This window comes from Callorhinus ursinus, unplaced genomic scaffold (assembly GCF_003265705.2).
Source record: "Callorhinus ursinus isolate GAN/ISIS: 27379988/994484 unplaced genomic scaffold, GSC_fseal_2.0 scaffold23, whole genome shotgun sequence".
Lineage (NCBI taxonomy): Eukaryota > Metazoa > Chordata > Mammalia > Carnivora > Otariidae > Callorhinus > Callorhinus ursinus.
Genome location: NW_027397085.1, coordinates 17,140,411 through 17,161,179, shown reverse-complemented (window position 1 = coordinate 17,161,179; position 20,769 = coordinate 17,140,411). Strand labels below are relative to the sequence as shown.

The 20,769-nt window shown below is 39.6% G+C and overlaps 1 protein-coding gene and 1 long non-coding RNA gene across 3 annotated transcripts in view; one reads left to right on the top strand and one right to left on the bottom strand.

Moving 5' to 3' along the window:
* LOC141374928 (uncharacterized) overlaps nt 1-1,106 on the bottom strand; it is a 31,884-nt gene extending 30,778 nt beyond the window's left edge. Inside the window, exon 1 of the long non-coding RNA XR_012382139.1 lies at nt 1,073-1,106. This is a non-coding gene — a long non-coding RNA (uncharacterized lncRNA). The remainder of the gene's footprint in view (nt 1-1,072) is intronic.
* The window catches only part of RAB3C (RAB3C, member RAS oncogene family), a 291,655-nt gene that overhangs the window by 218,341 nt on the left and 52,545 nt on the right, over nt 1-20,769 (top strand). For both annotated transcript variants that reach the window (XM_073905444.1, XM_025892455.2), the window contains exon 4: nt 18,838-18,962. In XM_073905444.1, the coding sequence (XP_073761545.1) occupies nt 18,838-18,962 (125 nt within the window). The remainder of the gene's footprint in view (nt 1-18,837; nt 18,963-20,769) is intronic.

Here is a 20,769-nt window from a genome sequence, read left to right as displayed (position 1 = left end):
TCTCTGCTTCCCATTCCCCTCCATTTCATCCCCTGTGCTGCTGGGACACTAGTCAGTAGCTTCCAAAGTGATGGGCCCTCACCCTGCCATTCTAACATTCTTTTCAAGCCACTCTCGCTAGTGAGCATAGCAGCCTGAGCACAGGGTCTAAGTCCCATTTATTTCTGTCCCCTCATATATGGTTGCTACTCAAAGTATGGTCTAAAACCAAGCATCAGCCTCAGGTGGGTGCTTGTTAGAAGTACAGAATGTCAGGCCCTATCGCAGACCTCCCAAATCAGAATATCTGGGGGTAGAGTGTAGGAATCTGTGAGAGCAAAGCTTCCAGGTGATTCTGGTGCCTGCTAAAGTGTGAAAAGCATCACCCTGTGGTGTAGACACCAGTGTCTTGTGCACAGTAGTTGTTTAATAAACACCCGTTGATTTAAATGTATTTGCTAGCTTGGAGAGTGGAGCCAAACCAAAGCTCCCTGAGAGTAGAGACTCTGTCTTCTTTACTGCTATGTTCCCAGCTCCTCACATGATGGCTGACGCTGCATTTGTTAGGTTAAAATAGAATTGGGTAGGATCTTGTTTTGGTTTTGGTTTCTCTCCCACTTTAACCTTTTCTAATTAGAGGTTATAAAACAGCAAAGAAAATCATAATGAGGATTGTTTAGAGAATTATTATCTCAGAATGTTGAGATAATACATCAGTGCCATGTCAGCGGGAGGGATGGGGGTAATAGGGGTTGGGGACTGAAGAGTACACTTATCATGATCAAAATAAAATGATTAAAAAACACCATGTGGATAATTGATGACCTCAATTTGCCAGTAATAATACCTTATTTTCCTATAGCACTCTGGTTTTCAGAACTCTTTGATGAGCATTTTTCTCATTGATCTTTATGAAAATCTGGTAGTGTTTGTTTTCCTCTCTTAAAGAAGCAGAGATTCAAGGAAGCTGAGAGAATAGTTCTGGTTCTCTGCAATAAGTACAAAAATGAGAACCCAGGACTTTGAGTTCCTACTCTTGTGGAATGGTATGCATTCTACTGGCATTATACAATGAGTGTTTCTGGTAACTTACCTCAGTAAGTCTCCGTTTCAATTTCTTCATCTGTAAAATAGGGAAAATGATAGTATCTACATTATAGTGTCCTAGAAAGGAGAAATTATCACATTAATTATGAGCTATAATTTAATGTATGTCATATGAATATAATTAATCTATCTCATTAAATGAGATAATAATAAATGTAAAGCACTTACTACATTGCCTTGCACAAAATAAGGGTTTAAAAAATGAAGCTACTGCTATATTATCATTGATTATTACAGTTTTTGGTTATATATGACATTATTATATTTGTTACGACACTATGCTGATGCCCACCCGATTGACCAGTGCTCCATATGTAGGTCAGCACGGGCCAGGGTCGTCTCTCTCTGGGTGGGTGTTCCTTGCTAACTCTAGGGGACATTCACGGCATTCAGTGTGATCCTCAAGGCTGGGAGTGTTTCTGAGTGTTGCCCTTCCCTGGGCCTCTACTCGTGCTAATTCTTGTGGTCATCAAGCCTAATAGCCCATCAGGAAGCTGGGGTATCTGCTGTAGTCATAGTGGTCACTTCTCTGTCTCAATTTCACGCTGCCTACTCATTCCAAACATGTGCCTACCTTGCCTCACTTGTTAAGTTGTTAGAGTTAAACTCTTTTAAAAATAAGGTGAAATCGCAGTTGTTATCCAAATATAAAATAAACACATGTCAAAATTTTAGCTCCACAATGAATGATGGAACCAGTAAGATGTTGCCACGGGTTTAAGAGCATATTCGGTGGACATACATCGAGGTAGTCAGGAATGCTGAAGCGAATGTACCAATAGTTGCCAAATAGGTTAATATCCACAGAGCAATAATCAATTATAATCCAGACATGGTTTATTTGCATTTCTTTTTCCTACCAGCAAGAATTCATTTGTATTACTACCTGTTTTCTACCATCTACAGGGCTGTAAACAGCCCAGAGACCATGAAAAGCAGGGATGACCCGGAAGGATGTATTAAGCAGGACCCCCAGTAATCTTTTCTGCCCACTTTGAAGTCTTTCACAAGTCTTCTCTGACCGCGATCTCAAAAGAGTAGGCTAGAGCTAGAGGAATGAAGAGAAGATAGAACTGTATCTAGTTTTCTCATTTCCCTGCCTGAAAAGGAAGCTTCACAGTGTTAGTTTTCAAAAGGGCTCCATGGACATTTCTCCCATTTCCTCTCTTCATGCCCACTTACCCTTTTCTTGCAGCTCCTACTTCAGAAGCCCCACAGACTCATGGTCCCACGCCTCCTCTTTAGAAACTCTACTTTTCCCACAGGAGGAGGGAGTATCCCCACTCCACTCCCCCACTCCTGGTTCTATCTCAATGTCTTGCAAACCTCAGTGATAACACTTTGGCTGAATGTGTATCCAGGTTGTCCTTGAAGGGGAAATTGAAGGTTCTGGTATCTGAGGGAGGACAGAGCAGATCCTAGATTATTAGTTCAGCTTCCCCTTCAGCAAGTCTGACTGCTTAACATTAAGAAGCAAGCCATCTTGTAAAAGACCATGAATTACCCCAGGGAGAACCCAGTCTTGTCTAATCTGAGGAAAGGATACGTCTGTTAACATGACTTTGGCCTTGCCTTCTGTGGAAGAGTACCCGGACATTTGTGAGCAGAGACCCAGTGAAGGGGGCTCTTTGTTGTCCAGAGGGAGAGGCTTGCTCCACTTAGTTGTTTTTCTTTCTTGCATAGAAGAGAGCTGTCCAATGGTTACTACCTCACATAAAGGTTAAAAAATTAGAATTTGAGATTTTGAAAAATAAAACTGAGATCATAAGTAATAAGAGGCATGATGGGAACCAGCCCAAGGTTAAATTTAGATGAACGACACAGAATCTGATGTGCTACAAGGTAGTTCCAGGACTGCTCTGATCAAGACAACTGCTTCTTGAGCTTTTCAAATAAATGCTCAGTATTGGCTCTCAGCAACAAACAGACCTACTGCAGAGAGGCAAATGAAAGCGATCCTTCAGAACATCCAGTTCTGTTCATTCCCACATGCAGCCTAATGACACTGTAGATATGAAGATTTGGGGCAGTTTTGCTTTCCCTAGGAGACATAATACTTTTTTTTATTTTTAAAAGATAAATATTCACCATAGGAATTTCTTATCATGTCTTGTTTTAAGTAAAATGTAGTTACTTCTCTTCCCTGTGGAGAAACTAGAAATGCAGGCCTGGGGAACCTCAGAGTATAAATCCCCTTGGCCACTAGGTAGTTGGTTATTTCCAGAAAGTCAGTCCCTATCTTAAGTCTCCATTTGGTCGTCTCCAAAATGAAGGAATTGGAGTACGGCTCTCTTAAAGCAACTCTTCCACCATGTTGAGGTGCTAAGTTACTCCCTGAGGTTGGGGCAGAAGGGAAAACGTGAGCCCTCCAGGCTGGGATGAACAGCTGTCTTACAGATGGCCTTTGCAGGCTGTGGAGGGACCACGTCTTGCTTTCCCCTACCATGGCCACTGTCAGGATATTAAAGACCATGTTAAACTCTGTTAGCAACACGTCCAATTTCTAAAAGGGGTGCAGCAGGGCATATGCACTGCATACAATAGTGATTTCTCCTCCTGTGCTTTTTAAAATTTTTGCTTCTACTCTGAATTAACTCCTTAGGCATTTTTGCTACCTTCAACCTGTTATTTGTTCATTTATTGGGTGGGTCACTAATTCAAAGTTGCTTGAGAGTCTTCTAAGTACCAGGTATTATCTTGAAGGCAGGAGACATAATGGTGAACAAACCAGTTGGGGTCCCTGCCCTCATAGGACCTATAGTCTGGGGGCAGGATATAGACCAGTATGAAGATCATAGTGAAGTGCAGGGTGTATGTGGGCCCATTTAAGGGGCACCTAATCCAGAGCAGTGTGTGTGCTGAGACTGAATGAAAGAAAATGAGACAGCTTGACAGAGGCAATAAATGTGATTTAGACAGGGGTCACCTGTGATGCCTGCAGGTGGGTTTTTCACAAAATTAATAAAGCTTAAGTTTTGTGGTGTACCAGTAAATGAGATATTAAAAAAAGGGGAGGGAGGGAGAAAATCTGAGTTAAAGCATTTGCTAATTTCCATGCTGTAAATAAATCACCATGGTCAATGTCAGGGTACAATTTAACCACCAACCCACAGAGCTGTTAATATTAACAACAGGGCTTTTTTTTTTTTTTTTTTTTTTGCCTGTGACCATGGCCCTTTATTTATTTTTATTAACATATAATGTATTATTTGTTTCAGGTGTATAGGTCTGTGATTCATCAGTCTTACACAATTCAAAGCGCTCACCATAGTACATACCCTCCCCAATATCTATCACCCAGCCACCCCATCCCTCCGACCCCCGCCCCTCAAGCAACTCTTAGTTTGTTTCCTGAGATTAAGAGTCTCTTATGGTTTAAAAACAGGGCTTTTGAGCCAGTAGCACCAGCCCCAAACAATGCCTAGTAAGCTTGGTACCTTTTACTTGGACAAGCCCCTTCAAGTGTCTTAGTATGGATGGAAGTCTGGGGCATCAGTACAACAACTCCTTTCAGTTCCTGGGAGAGGTCTGCTCCTGGGGTGGATGTCCTGCTACATTTGATCTTCCTTGATGGGCACAATGTCCTTGCATTGCTTTAAAAGAAGACTTTAGAGGATGGGAGGAGCAAGATGGCGGAGGAGTAGGAGACCTGGATTTCATCTGGTCTCAGGAATTCAGCTGGATAGGGATCAAACCATTCTGAACACGTACGAACTCAACAGGAGATCGAAGAAAAGAATAGCAACAACTCTCTGAACAGAGAAGCAACCACTTACTGGAAGGTAGGACGTGCAGAGAAGTGAATCCGAGGCGATATTCGGGAGGATAGACGGCGGGGGAGGGGGCCTCCGTCGGCCGCTTCTGGCAAGTGATAGAGCCGCGGAGCACAAAATCGGAACTTTTAGAAGTGAGCTCTGAAGAGGGACGTCGCTCCAGTGGCTAAGCGGGGGGGTGGAACCCTTGCGGGACAGTGTGGTCTCAGGACCCTCAGGGTAAGAGAAAGACCAGGGGTGTCTCAGTGCAGCAGAGCTCCCAGGTATCGGAGCAGGGAAGCCGGCTCTCAGAGGACGGGGTTGCCATAAACTGTGATCCGCGGCACAGTCAGGCCACAGCTCCTCCAGCAGGGACCCAACAAGTGGCAGATCCGGGGAGACTCCCCTTCCTCCCCCGGGAGGAGCAGCGTGGGAGCGCACCGCAGGGATCTGCTGGGTTTGGAGACTCCACACGGGGTCAAGTGCCAGAGATAGAAACGCTCGGGTCACAGGCCGGGTGAGCACGGAGTGCGGCCGGAGACCAGGGAGACGGGAGTGACTGACTGCTTTTCTCTGGGGGCGCACTGAGGAGCGGGGCCCCGAGTTCTCGGCTTCTCCGGGCGGAGATTGGGAGGCCGCCATTTTCAATCTCGTCCTCCAAAGCTGTACGGAAAGCTTGCAGGGAACAAAAGCTCCCGAGAGCAAACCCGAGCAGATTGCTTAGCCCGGACCGACAAGGGCGGGGCAATTCCGCCTCCTGCAAAGACATTTGGGAACCACGGTAACAGGCCCCTCCCCCAGAAGATCAGCAAGAACAAACAACCAAGACCAAGTTTACTGATCAATGAGAATGGCAGAACTCCAGTGCTAGGGGAATACAGCAGAATTTTCCCATGATTCTTTGGTCTTTCAAAGTTAATTTTTTAAAAAATTTTTTCTTTTTCCTTTTTTTTTGGAATTTTTCTTTTTCCCTTTTTCAGCCAACATCTTAATCCCTTTTTAAAATAATCTTTATTTTTCATGTTTAGAGTCATATTCTATCCCTTCATAGTAGTTAACCTTATTTTTGGTATATATATATATATATGTAAGTTCTCTCTTTAAAAATCTTGGGATACAGTTTCTTCTAACTGACCAAAATATACCCTAAATCTCTAGTGTATGGCTTTGTTCTAGTCTCCTGCCTGATCACATTCTCTCCCTTTTTTTTTGTTTAATCTTCTTCTTTCATTTATCAATCAGCTTCTTATCAATTCCTTTTGTAAAATCTTTTATAATTTTCATCTTTACAGTTATATTCCATCTCTTCATCGTACTTACCCTTATTTTGTACATATATAAATTTTTCTGTCTTTAAAATTTAGGGAGGCACTTACTTCTAACAGACCAAAATATGCCCAAAATCTAGTGTATGGCACTGATCTATGCACCAGCCCGATCATATTTGATCATATTCTGTTTTCTTCTTGTTTTTTTGTTGGGTTTTTTTTTATCTTTTCTTTCTTTCTTTTTTTTTCTTTCCTTTCTCTTCCCCCGGTTTCAGGTCTCTTCTGATTTGTTTAGTGTATATTTTTCTGGGGTCATTGTTTCCCTTTTAGTATTTTGTTCTCTCATTCATCTATTCTCCTCTGGACAAAATGACAAGACGGAGAAAATCACCTCAAAAAAAAGAACGAGAAGCAGTACCGACTGCCAGGGACCTAATCAATATGGACATTAGTAAAATGTCAGAACTAGAGTTCAGAATGACAATTTTAAAGATACTAGCTGGGCTTGAAAAAAGCATGGATGATATTAGAGAAACTCTTTCTGGAGAAATGAAAAAACTAAAATCTAACCAAGTCGAAATCAAAAAGGCTATTAATGAGGGGCAATAAAAAATGGAAGCTCTAACTGCTAGGATAAATAAGGCAGAAGAGAGAATTAGTGATATAGAAGACCAAATGATGGAAAATAAAAAAGCTGAGAAAAAGATAACTACTGGATCACAAGGGCAGAATTTGGGAGAAGTGACACCATAGCACAAAACAGTATTAGAATAATTGGGATCCCAAAAGAAGAAGAAAGGGAGGAGCAGAAGGTATATTGGAGCAAATTATACCAGAGAACTTCCCTAATCTGGGGAAGGAAACAGGCATCAAAATCCAGGAGGCACAGAGAACCCCCCAATCAATAAAAATAGGTCAACACCCCGACATCTAATAGTAAAACTTACAAGTCTCAGAGACAAAGAGAAAATTCTGAAAGCAGCTCAGGACAAGATATCTGTAACCTACAATGGTAGAAACATTAGCTTGGCAACAGACCTCTCCACAGAGACCTGGCAAGCCAGAAAGGACTGGCATGATATATTCAGAGCACTAAATGAGAAAAATATGCAGCCAAGAATACTATATCCAGCTAGGCTACCATTGAAAATAGAAGGAGAGATTAAAAGCTTCCAGAACAAACACAAACTAAAGGAATTTGCAAACACAAAACCAGCCCTTCAAGAAATATTGAAAGGGGTCCTCTAAGCAGAGAGAGCCTAAAAGTAACATAGACCCGAAAAGAACACAGACAATACACAGTGACAGTCACCTTACAGGCAATACAATGGCACTAAATTCATACCTTTCAATAGTTATCCTGAATATGAATGGGCTAAATGCCCCAATCAAAAGACACAGGCTATCACATTGGATAAAAAAACAAGACCCATTGATATGCTGTCTGCAAGAGACTCATTTTAGACCCAAAGACACCCCCAGATTGAAAGTGAGGGGGTGGAAAACCATTTCCCATGCTAATGGACACCAAGAGAAAGCTGGAGTGGCAATCCTTATATCAGACAAATCAGATTTTAAAACAAAGACTATAATAAGAGATGAGGAAGGACACTATATCCTACGTAAAGGCTCTATCCAACAAGGTCTAACAGTTGTAAATATCTATGCCCCTAACATGGGAGCAGCCAATTATATAAGCCAATTAATAAAAGCAAAGAAACACATCAACAACATTACAATAATAGTAGGGGAGTTTAACACCCCCCTCACTGAAATGGACAGATCATCTAAGCAAAAGAGCAACAGGGAAATAAAGACTTTAAATGACACACTGGACCAAAGGGACTTCACAGATATATTCAGAACATTCCATCCCAAAGCAACAGAATACACATTCTTCTCTAGTGCCCATGGAACCTTCTCCAGAATAGATCACATCCTAGGTCACAAATCAGGTCTCAACCGGTTCCAAAAGATTGGGATCATTCCCTGCATATTTTCAGACCACAATGCTTTGAAACTAGAACTCAATCACAAGAGATAAGTCGGAAAGAACTCAAATACATGGAGGCTAAAGAACATCCTACTAAAGAATGAGTGGATCAACCAGGAAATTAAAGAAGAATTTTAAAAAGTCATGGAAACCAATGAAAATGAAAACACAACTGTTCAAAATCTCTGGGATGCAGCAAAGGCAGTCCTAAGAGGAAAGTATATAGCAATACAAGCCTTTCTCAAGAAACAAGGTCTCAAATACACAACCTAACCCTACACCTAAAGGAGCTGGAGAAAGAACAGCAGATAAAGCCTAAACCCAGCAGGAGAAGCGAAATAATAAAGATCAGAGCAGAAGTCAATGAAATAGAAACCAAAAGAACAGTAGAACAGATCAACAAAACTAGGAGCTGGTTCTTTGAAAGAATTAACAAGATTGATAAACCCCTGGCCAGACTTATCAAAAAGAAAAGAGAAATGACCCAAATAAATAAAATCATGAATGAAAGAGGAGAGATCACAACCAACACCAAGGAAATACAAACAATAAGAACATATTATGAGCAACTATATGCCAGCAAATTAGATAATCTGGAAGAAATGGATGCATTCCTAGAGATGTATCAACTACCAAAACTGAACCAGGAAGAAATAGAAAACCTGAACAGACCCATAACCACTGCACTAAGGAAATTGAAGCAGTCATCAAAAATCTCCCAACAAACAAAAGCCCAGGGCCAGATGGCTTCCCAGGGGAATTCTACCAAACATTTAAAGAAGAATGAATACCTATTCTTCTGAAACTGTTCCAAAAAATAAAATGGAAGGAAAACTTCCAAACTCGTTTTATGAGGCCACCATTACCTTGACCCCAAAACCAGACAAAGACTCCATCAAAAAGGAGAATTACAGACCAATATCCTTGATGAACACGGATGCAAAAATTCTCACCAAAATACTTGCCAATAGGATCCCACAGTACATTCAAAGGTTTATTCACCACGACCAAGTGGGATTCATCCCTGGGCTGCAAGGTTGGTTCAACATCCGCAAATCAATCAATGTGATACAATATATTAATAAAAGAAAGAACAAGAACCATATGATCCTCTCAATAGATGCAGAAAAAGCATTTCACAAAGTACAGCATCCTTTGTTGGTCAAAACTCTTCAGAGTATAGTGGTAGAGGGTACATACCTCAATATCATAAAAACCGTCTATGAAAAACCCACAGCGAATATCATTCTCAATGGAGAAAAATTGAGAGCTTTCCCCCTAAGGTCAGGAACGCGGCAGGGATGTCCACTATCACCACTGCTATTCAACATAGTATTAGAAGTCCTAGCCACAGCAATCAGACAACAAAAAGAAATCAAAGGCATCCAAATCGGCAAAGAGGAAGTCAAACTCTCACTCTGCAGATGATATGATACTTTATGTGGAAAACCCAAAAGACTCCACCCCAAAACTGCTAGAACTCATACAGGAATTCAGGAAAGTGGCAGGATATAAAATCAATGCACAGAAATCAGTGGCATTTCTATACACCAACAACAAGACAAAAGAAAGGAACATTAAGGAATCAATCCCATTTACAATTGCACCCAAAACCATAAGATACCTAGGAATAAATCTAACCAAAGAGGCAAGGGATCTATACTCAGAAAACTATAAAATACTCATGAAAGTAATTGAGGAAGAGACAAAGAAATGGAAAAACATTCCATGCTCATGGATTGGAAGAACAAACATCGTGAAGATGTCAATGCTACCCAGAGCAATCTACACATTCAATCCAATCCCCATCAAAATACCATCAACTTCTTTCAGAGAAATGGAACAAATAATCCTAAATTTGTATGGAACCAGAAAAGACCCCGAATAGCCAGAGGAATGTTGAAAAAGAAAAGCAAAGCTGGCAGCATCACAATTCCGGACTTCCAGCTCTGTTACAAAGCTGTCATCACCAAGACAGTATGGTACTGGCACAAAAACAGACACATCGATCAATGGAACAGAATAGAGAGCCCAGAAATGGACCCTCAACTCTATGGTCAACTAATCTTTGACAAAGCACGAAAGAATGTCCAATGGAAAAAAGACAGTCTCTTCAACAAATGGTGTTGGGAAAATTGGACAGCCACATGCAGAAGAATGAAACTGGACTATTTCCTTACACCACACACAAAAATAGACTCAACATGGATGAAAGGCCTAAATGTGAGACAGGAGTCTCCTTTAGGATTTTGAACCATCAAAATCCTAAAGGAGAACACAGGCAGCAACCTCTTTGACCTCAGCCACACAAGTTCTTCCTAGTAGCATCGCCAAAGGCAAGGGAAGCAAAGGCAAAAATGTACTATTGGGACTTCGTCAAGATGAAGAGCAAAAGAAACAGTCAACAAAACCAAAAGACAACTGACAGAATGGGAGAAAATATTTGCAAATGACATATCAGATAAAGGGCTGGTATCCAAAATCTATAAAGAACTTATCAAACTCAACACCCAAAGAACAAATGATCCAATCAAGAAATGGACAGAAGACATGAACAGATATTTTCCCAAAGAAGACATCCAAATGGCCAACAGACACATGAAAAAGTGCTCAACATCGCTCAGCATCAGGGAAATCCAATCAAAACCTCAATGAAATACCACCTCACACCAGTCAGAATGGCTAAAATTAACAAGTCAGGAAACGACAGATGTTGGCGGGGATGCGGAGAAAGGGGAACCCTCCTACACTGTTGGTGGGAATGCAAGCTGGTGCCCCTCTGGAAAACAGTATGGAGGTTCCTCAAACAGTTGAAAATAGAGCTACCATACGATCCAGGAATTGCACTACTGGTTATTTACCACAAAGATACAAATGTAGGGATCCGAAGGGTTACATGCACCCCGATGTTTATAGCAGCAATGTCCACAATAGCCAAACTGTGGAAAGAGCCAAGATGTCCATCAACAGATGAATGGATAAAGATGAAGTGGTATATATATACAATGGAATATTATGCAGCCATCAAAAGGAACGAGATCTTGCCATTTACAATGACATGGATGGAACTGGAGGGTGTTATGCTGAGCGAAATAAGTCAATCAGAGAAAGACATATATCATATGACCTCACTGATATGAGGAATTCTTAATCTCAGAAAACAAACTGAGTGTTCCTGGAGTGGTGGTGGGGTGAGGGATAGGGTGGCTGGGTGATAGACATTGGAGAGGGTATGTGTTATGGTGAGTGCTGTGAATTGTGTAAGACTGTTGAATCACAGATCTGTACCTCTGAAAGAAATAATACATTATAGGTTAAAAAAAAAAGATAGCAGGAAGGGAAAAATGAAGGGGGTGGAAATCGGAGGGGGACACGAACCATGAGAGACTAATGACTCTGAAAGACAAACTGAGGGTTCTAGAGGGGAGGGGGTTGGGGGGATGTGTTAGCTTGGTGATGGGTATTAAAAAGGGCACGTTCTGCATGGAGCACTGGGTGTTATAAGCAAACAATCATGGAACACTATATCAAAAACTAATGATGTAATGTATGGTGATAAACATAACATAATAAAATAAAATTTTTTAAAAAAGAAGACTTTAAAGCAAGGAGCTGTAGATTTTGGCAGTGGGAAGTCAGCTAGCAAGCGCAGAAGTAACACACTATGGGCACAGCACCAACATCATCTGCTACATATTGCCTTGTACTTAATTCTGTATTTGTATTTTGCATGTCTTAAATTGGGCCCTCAAATTTTTATTAGTTTTAGGCCTTAAAAAACCTAGACCCACATAGTAATAGCTCCTGTTTGTTGAAAAAGGCAGTCTATATGGGGAAATTCAAAGAAATTAATAAGGCTATGCAACAACGGGTAGAAAGGAAGATAGAAAGACACCAAAATAAAATGTTAAGTCACGCAACAGTAAGTGTGTTATGTTAAATATAGCTCATCTAGTTTTGGCTGGGATTTGGTGGTCTCTGTAGAACTCAGCTGGGCTCCTGGCTTGTCATTTCCAGGACAGGCTGACAGAACAGCCCCATTCTGGGATGGCTCTTTCCATGATGAAGAGCAAGAATACAAGGGGACTGGGGTGCCTGGGTGGCTCATTGGTTAAGCCACTGCCTTCGGCTCAGGTCATGATCCTGAAGTCCTGGATCGAGTCCTGCATTGAGCTCCCTGCTCAGCGGGGAGTCTGCTTCTTCCTCCAACCCTCTCTTGCTCTCTCTCTCTCTGATTCTCTCTCTTGCAAATAAATAAATAAAATCTTAAAAAAATAAAAAAGGAATACAAGAGGACTGACAGAACTTCACAATTCCTCTGTTGGCTATTGCTCACCAGTGACTCATGTCACATCTCACATTCCATTGGCTAAGGCAACTCACTTGACCCAGTCCAAAGCTAGTAAGGTAGGAAAATACAATCAATCTACAGGGGGAAATGGTGGTGACTTAGTGAGGTAATACTACAATCCACTATAGGATTTTCACCAAAATGTTAGTAGTGATCATCTGGAGATAGTGATAATTCTGGTAATTTTTATTGTTACAGCTTTTGGTATCATTAGAATCTTTAATGGGAAGGTGGTAATTTTACCAAACAAGGTAAACCTCTACCTTTAAATAACAAAATAGATCACATATTTAGGTCTTTCATCCACTTTGAGTCTATTTTTGTGTGTGGTGTAAGGAAATAGTCCAGTTTCATTCTTCTGCCTGTGGCTGTCCAATTTTCCCAACACCATTTGTTGAAGAGACTTTTTTCCATTGGACATTGTTTACTGTTTTGTCAAAGATTAGTTGACCATAGAGTTGAGGGTCCATTTCTGGGTTCTCTATTCTGTTCCATTGATCGATGTGTCTGTTTTTGTGCCAGTACCATATTGTCTTGGTGATGACAGCTTTGTAATAGAGCTGGAAGTCCGGAATTGTGATGCCGCCAGCTTTGCTTTTCTTTTTCAACATTCCTCTGGCTATTCAGTGTCTTTTCTGGTTCCATACAAATTTTCAGATTATTTGTTCCATTTCTTTGAAAAAAGTGGATGGTATTTTGATGGGGATTGGATTGAATGTGTAGATTGCTCTAGGTAGCATTGACATCTTCACAATAGTTGTTCTTCCAATCCATGAGCATGGAACGTTTTTCCATTTTTTGTGTCTTCCTTATATTTCTTTCATGAGTATTTTATATTTTTCTGAGTACAGATTCTTTGCCTCTTTGGTTAGTTTTATTCCTAGGTATCTTACAGTTTTGGGTGCAATTGTAAATGGGATCAATTCCTTAATTTCTCTTTCTTCTGTCTTGTTGTTGGTGTATAGGAATGCCACTGATTTCTGTGCATTGATTTTATATCCCACTTTCCTGAATTCCTGTATGAGTTCTAGCAGTTTTGGGGTGGAGTCTTTTGGGTTTTCCCATGGGTATTAAAGAGGGCACGTATTGAATGGAGCACTGAGTGTTATATGCAGACAATGAATTATGGAACACTACATCAAAAACTAATGATGTAATGTATGGTGATTAACATAACATAATAAAATTTAAAAAATAGATCACATAGTGGGGAGCATTTATATGAGGATACTTTTATTAGCCTTTATAGCATATATAAACCATTATAATTTATTATGTAACATTTCTCTTATTACTCTCTCGTTTTAAAGTTTATTTCATATGTATCTTTGTAAACCATTTGCAAATACTTTGGGTGTTAGATGGGAAATAAGGAAACAGATTATTTGTTTGTATATTCATTTATTTGAAATAGATTATTTAAAACCTAAAAAGGAAAGGGCTAGGGAGAGAGTTATCCCAGTAATGTTGAGCCTCAGTTCTACATACAAAGTACCTAGAGAGATTTTTTTTTATTCCTATGATGAAGTCCCTAGAGGTTATGATTTAATTGTTCTCCTTTGGAATAATTTTTAAAACTCTCCATGGGTTGAGAAGAATTGAGTAAATAAATGATTAAATTAGTGAGAAAGTAACAGAAAGGCATCCCTATATGATGAGCAGTAGTAGGCTTGGAAGTTGGCTGAGAAGGTGTAGAGCTATGTGACTCCTAAACTTTGATGAGAATAAGGGAATGGATGCCCATGGAGACATAGGAACTTCCAGAATTAAGAATGGGACTGCTGTTAAGATTTGTTCAAGCTTCACTGGGTGAGGAAGAGCAAGTCTTATCCTCTCTGATACCCCATTCTTCCCACATATAGCCCAAATCAGACCCTGGGAGACAATTGCTTTTTTGGGTCACTGATACATATTTTATACTGTTTTCCAGAACATTGTGACTAACTAAAGTCTAATCTCTGTGAGAGCAGGTTGAACTCATAGGAAATTACTTATATACCCAAAACAGGGAAGAAGGAGTAATGATGTAGGAATTTGATTGTTTTGTTTATAGCTCTCCAATCAAATGATTCTGTGCAGAGTTCAGTCATATACACATAAAACATGAAAGACTCTTCATCTACTTCTGCCTCATAATATAAAACAAAAACAGAAAACAAAAACCTTCTCTCTATATAGGTAAAAATATAAATATATGTGGGTTGTGGTTTTTTTGTTTTTGTTTTTGTTTTAGGTAATAACAGATTTTTAAATAACTATGATTTGATACTGGTAAGGTCTGAGTTAATTACCATTTATAGAGTAACCATGGTGACCAACATATTGCTTCTGATTCCATTAATCTTGTTGGGATTAACTGTAAATCCCAAAGGATCTCTAGCAGTGATTCAGAAATAATCTTTTCACATGTATATTATTTCATGACAGCCACTTTCTTTAAATGTGTCTCTAACCAGCAAAGAAATAAGACAGTCCCTAATAAGGTGATTAAAAGCCTGTTCCCCAAATAAAAAAAAATTACAAAATATAGCAAATGACCAAGAAAGTAAATATGTAGAAATTCCACATTAAGGAGGATTTACTTCACAAACATGTGTCCTATCCCTAACAGACATACCAGAGTAGGCCATTCTACTCCAGTTAGAAATTTGCCCATGTAGGACCTCAACCTCAAGATAGGAACTGGAAACAAAATTTGATATTCTTTAGTGAAAAAACTTCCAATTATTATTTAGAATATAAGAATTAGAAAGGATGAGTTGAGCTGGATTTGGGAAGAGGAACAGCTGATTGCCTAAAATGGGACTAATAATGTATTTGTAAAGAGTTGTTTACAACTTTGAACGTAGAGTGTGACCCTACCCACCTAAAACCACCTGAGTCCTGCAACAGCCCAGAGAGTCTGTACAAAATCTGCTAGCCTCATTTTACAGATGAAGATACAGAGGCTAAGAATGCAGAATGACCTCCCCATACTTAGTATTAGAGATTTCGTTTTAACTGGCTGAATAAATTGCTAAGATTCTGAGCTGGAGGATAAGAGAATTGGATTAACAACCCAACTTTTTTCTGACCTCAATTCATATTATGTCTAGATGATATAAGTGCAAATCTGGGTCATTTGAGTAGCAGGAAGGGTTATAAATTTAACGTGAATGCTCCTGTTGGAATAATAACCATCATTTCATATTTTCTTGCAAAGCAACAATCTACAGGATTTAAAAAGGAAAGATACCCACAAGCAGTTGGCTGTATCAACTTTTATTACTGAGATAGTCATAGAACGATGTTTATGTACTGTTTTCCGTTAGGAAAAATTGCTAAACCCCTCAGAATACATGAACAAAATTTCAAAACAATAAAAAGCTGACCTGACTGATCAGTGTGGCTAGTAGGACTAATGTGAAAGCATTGTGTAATAATTTCATTGCTGTTTATTTTTGTTCTTGGCCATTCATAAAATAATTTTCCTCTCATTCATAGCATCTTGGACTCTGTGATATGTAGTAATTCATAAGTCAACCAGCATGATTCTGATCCCCTCTAGCTGGTGATTGGACTTTGCCTAAAGCTACTCTGTTGGTGGTAGACATCATCGACAAGTCTGCAGTAGTCAAACCAAAGCAAAACACTGGGCATTTGCACCCCTGATTCCAAAAATGAGGTTAACCAAATTTGATGGCAAAGTAGTCTTCTGTTCACCTCAGCACAATGCCCCAGACCATAATTTTAATCAATTGAAAAAAGAAAATGGTCTCCATTAGCTATTTAAGCTTTCAAGGTAAGGGTTTTTAGTAATTCCCTAGTAATAGTAAAAAAATAACATTTCCTTGGCAATTTAGGACATTGAGGAGGTCACATTAAAATATTTCTTAAAAACAAATGGAAGGGGAATGGTTTTGATACAATCATGGCTATATATTTATATATTTTTACACATTGTTAGGAAATGGGGAATGTTGTATATGCATAAATGTGTAACTCGTCACAGTAGCCTAAGACCCCATGGGTTATTAAATCAACAGAAATGAAGAGTACCTGGGTGGCTCAGTTGGTTGAGCATCTGACTCTTGGTTTCTTCTCAGGTCATGGTTTGGGGTCATGGGATCGAGCCCTACCTCAGGCTCCAAGCTGACTGGGGAGTCTGCTTGAAATTCTGTCTCTCTCTGCCCCTCCCCCCCAAAATAAATAAATCTTTAAAAAATTAGATCAGAAATGAGTTACTTGCACATGCTGAGTGGTAGAAGCAAGCATTCCATCAACTTGGCTTAAGAGTACAAATAAGCTAGCCAAGTTGTTCCTTCTTCACCTTCACAAAGGTATACCCTGGTTAAGTTTATACAAACAGGGTTGCAGAGGATGTTTGCCTAGCTCCGAAGAGTGCTAAATTGCTTCAAGCAAGCATTTGTCCTCTGTAAACTTAGAAAGCCATGTCCTTTATGTCATAGCCTCAACCCCTTCCTTACATAACAACACTCTCCTGTGACTACCCTCTCAGTAACCTCTTTCCGGTGATTTGATTTCTAGCTGTGTGCCAGGGTAGCTTTGTCTGTTAACATAAAGGCTCTCTGCCTAGAGCCTTTCCAGACATAGGCCAGACCTTGGTTAATAAGACCTATAGGAGCAGAGGGATAATTTAAAAAATTTCCTGAAGAAATCCAATTAGATTTGAGTTCCTTTGAAAGAACCTTTGGAATTTCTTTAAAACTATGCTAGCACTTGAGATTTAAGGTGTATTCATGTGTAGCATGCATTTTACACCTTAATTTCACTATGCATGTATCATTTTTTCATAGACCACACACATAAGATGAGGTGAGAGAAAATTAGAGTTTTCAGTGTTTGTTTTTATTTTCCCAATTTATGATACATGATGACTCTCCTGTTGCTAGAGGAATATATTATTAACTTAGGTATCAGAATTAGAAAGATCGTGTCTCCAGATTTTTCTGATAAAATATACCATGCCTTGGAGATGTTCACATGGGACATAGAGTATATTTCTCCAGCTATTTTAGTCTCATTTGAAAACTTGAACTTGTTTCAGGGGAATGCTCTGAAATAAAACACTATCTGCCTCATAGCTCTATCCTTTCTTCTCAGAAGGAAGAGACAGTGTTCACATCTGACTGAAAGATCTCCTGTTATAGTTTAAAGCTATTTGCTTTTATTCTCTCTTGAAGCTGAGAGCAGAGTGTCACTATTTTCTATCTAATAATCTTGAAAAACTTGACAATTGCTAGTAGAAACATTTCTAAGCTTCTCTTTTTGACATTTTACAAATCCCTTTCTTTAACTTTGATCTGGTTTTTCAACATTTTATATCCTGCTCTTGACCACCCACGGAGTGATATATCTTTCCCTACTATCCTAGATTGCTGTTCTCAAATAAAAACATGACCAATATAGAGGGCAGATTAAAGAACATGGCTTCCTTTCAGCTTTTTCTCTAAAATGACAACAAATGCACAAGAATTTCACTTCTCAAACTTGTAATAAGTAGTAAGAGCATAGGTTTGAGAGCTATACTCCCTGGGTTTAATTTCCTAATCTGCCACTCTACTAGTGGGCTGTTCTTGGAATGATTACTTAACTTCTTTATGCTTCATTTTTCTCAATGGTAAAATGGGGATAATAAACAATACTCCTCTGATTCTGAGCATTAAATTAATGTAACCTATATAAATTATTTAGGACTATACCTATAAATATGAACCATAAAAATTCTATCTCAGTTTCAAAATCAGAAGTTGACTGTGTGAGTCATGATCCATACTAGAAGGTTATCTGGAATTCTAGACGCCCTGCTGACAGTAACTTAAGCCCACAGCCCATTATATTGTAATTTTGATATGAACCTGGCATTTTTCTCTTGATATAAAGCATGAGTATATTAGTTCTTATGATTCATTCTTAAATATTATCATTATCCCCATATCTCCTAGGCCCTAATTGTCCTAGCTCTTTAAGTTGTTATTGTAACAAGGGAAAATGATGCTTTTTTTGTGGTGGGCTGTAAAGTGAACAATTGGGTTTCCTAAAACTGAGGAGTTTCTATGAACATGGGATTTTTACTTCAAAAACTGGGAATGTCATGAGCAAATCAGGATGGTTGGCCATTCCAGCTATAAAGGTACTATATAAGGTATAAAATGGAGAAAGGAAAAAAACAGTAGTCATATTAATATCACCAAATAAAAAAGAATTCTTAGTACAAATAAATAGTCTCTGAGTATCTGAAGGGTGAGATTGCACTGGACTAATTCTAAACTTCAGGCATTTGGGCTTCACTTTTTGCTATTATCATCATCTGTGGGTCATACTCTTTCTCCTTCATTTTATGTTGTGTTCTCCTCTGATCATTTTTTGCCTATTGTCTTCTTCTAGGTCAACTCAAATCAAAACATACTCTTGGGATAATGCCCAGGTTATCCTGGTTGGGAACAAATGTGACATGGAAGACGAGCGGGTCATCTCAACAGAGAGAGGCCAACATTTAGGAGAACAGCTTGGTAAGTGATAAGTGAACAAAAAACAGAGCTTGGTCATTATTTGTAACACTGCACAGAGTCACAGCTAATTGCTAGGATGGGCTTAATGAAAAGACTTTCAACCTTGCAGTAGAAGCCAGCATATCCTCGGTAAGTAGTAAATGGATTTCCTCTCACTTTTGTGGCTCTATCAGAATCCAAGCATAATTACAAAAACAAAATAACCAGAATGTTAATCTAGTACAAGGTATTCAAATTCTCATGTCCTGAGAAACACAGGCTAAGCCTTGCCTGCTATTTTTTAGTTGCTTTTTTTTTCTCCATATACAACATTTTGTTTGCATTGAGTGAGCATTTTATTATCATGTGTGATTGTTGTTGTCAGGTTTCTACTGGAAAAGTTTAGTAGCACAGAATAGGGCACATTATAGATCCTGGTTCTGGGCACCTATGATATGCCCAGTACTGTGCCAGATATCACGGGGCATACAAAAATGTATGATTCACTGTCCCTGGGCTCAAGTTGCTTTCAGTCAAGTGAGAAATCTAGAGATCCACAGAAAAAAGCAGAAACAAGCAGACAACAAAAACAGGATAATTAGCTCAGAGGTAGATGGTTAAGAGGAAAGCAACAGAGGGAAGGGGGCAGACTGGAAGAGAGGTACCAGGAGGTGTGAGAGCAGAGTGGGACAGGAAGCAGGTAAAGCTCAAAGAAGATGGGACACCTGGAGAGAAAATGTGTGGAATTGAGCAGAACAGCTGGAAAGAGGTGAGTGATGAGAGGACATAGAGATCATAGGGGTTAAATGCCAAGATAAGGCCTGAACGGACCCTAAAGGAGAATAGAATTTGAAAACCACAAAGAGGAGAAGCTTTATGATTAAAGGGCACAATGGAGCAAGGACATTGAGAGGAGAGTAAGTAGAAAAGTTGGAACCTAGTGTAATATTACTGAAGTAGAGAGCAATTGAGAGCAGATTTGGGGAACAACTGAAGCCCTAGAGCAAAAGAGGTGGCATTCTTTTCTTTTTATTCTGGCTCCTCTTCTGCCCCTCCCCCTCCGCCTCTCCTTCCTCCTTACACAACAGAGAACATCGAGGTATTCTTAGCAGGGCAGAGTCTGGCTCTCCAGCCTTTTTGGCTAGTCCTACAGTAAGAAATATGTTCAATCTAGCAACACAGTGCACACATATGTACAGAGAGAGAAAGAAATAGAAGTTTCACAAAGTATATTTACCCTTACTAGATGAGATTCATTCTGATATTTTTCTATTCAATTCTCTTTCTCCCTCTGTCTTTTAATAGCGGTCTCACCCACTATTGATCTTAGGGCCTAGTGATGGGCCTCAACCTACACTTTGAAAAGCACTGCTATGAAGGGCTGCTTTGAGATCAATCTGCTGGTACTGGGCAGCGCATATTGGAGAAGCAGAGACCCTCTCAATGGGTCCCAGTTGGGTCACTCTATCAGGTGGTAATCTCCTAAAAGAACTAAGCACAGTCCATTCCGAGAGCTTGAACATTTCTTCGTGAGATCAATGTGCTCATTAATGACTAAGGGCTGTCACCCCATGACCACAAGAATGCTTCCACCAAACGTTTGTGGAGCTGCCCATGAGAAAGTCACATAGCTGATGTCTGGTCTTTGTGGTTGCTCTTGAACCTTTAGCATTTAGTTCATAGGGGCTATCCCATTCTATCACTTTAACAACGTTTTTATTGAAAATTCCAAAAAACTTGGCAATTCTCCTTAATCCTCTTAGCAGGTCAAGACTTTAGGATCGGAGAATAGTCGATCTCCAAAGAGAAAAGAAACGTAGGAGAGGGT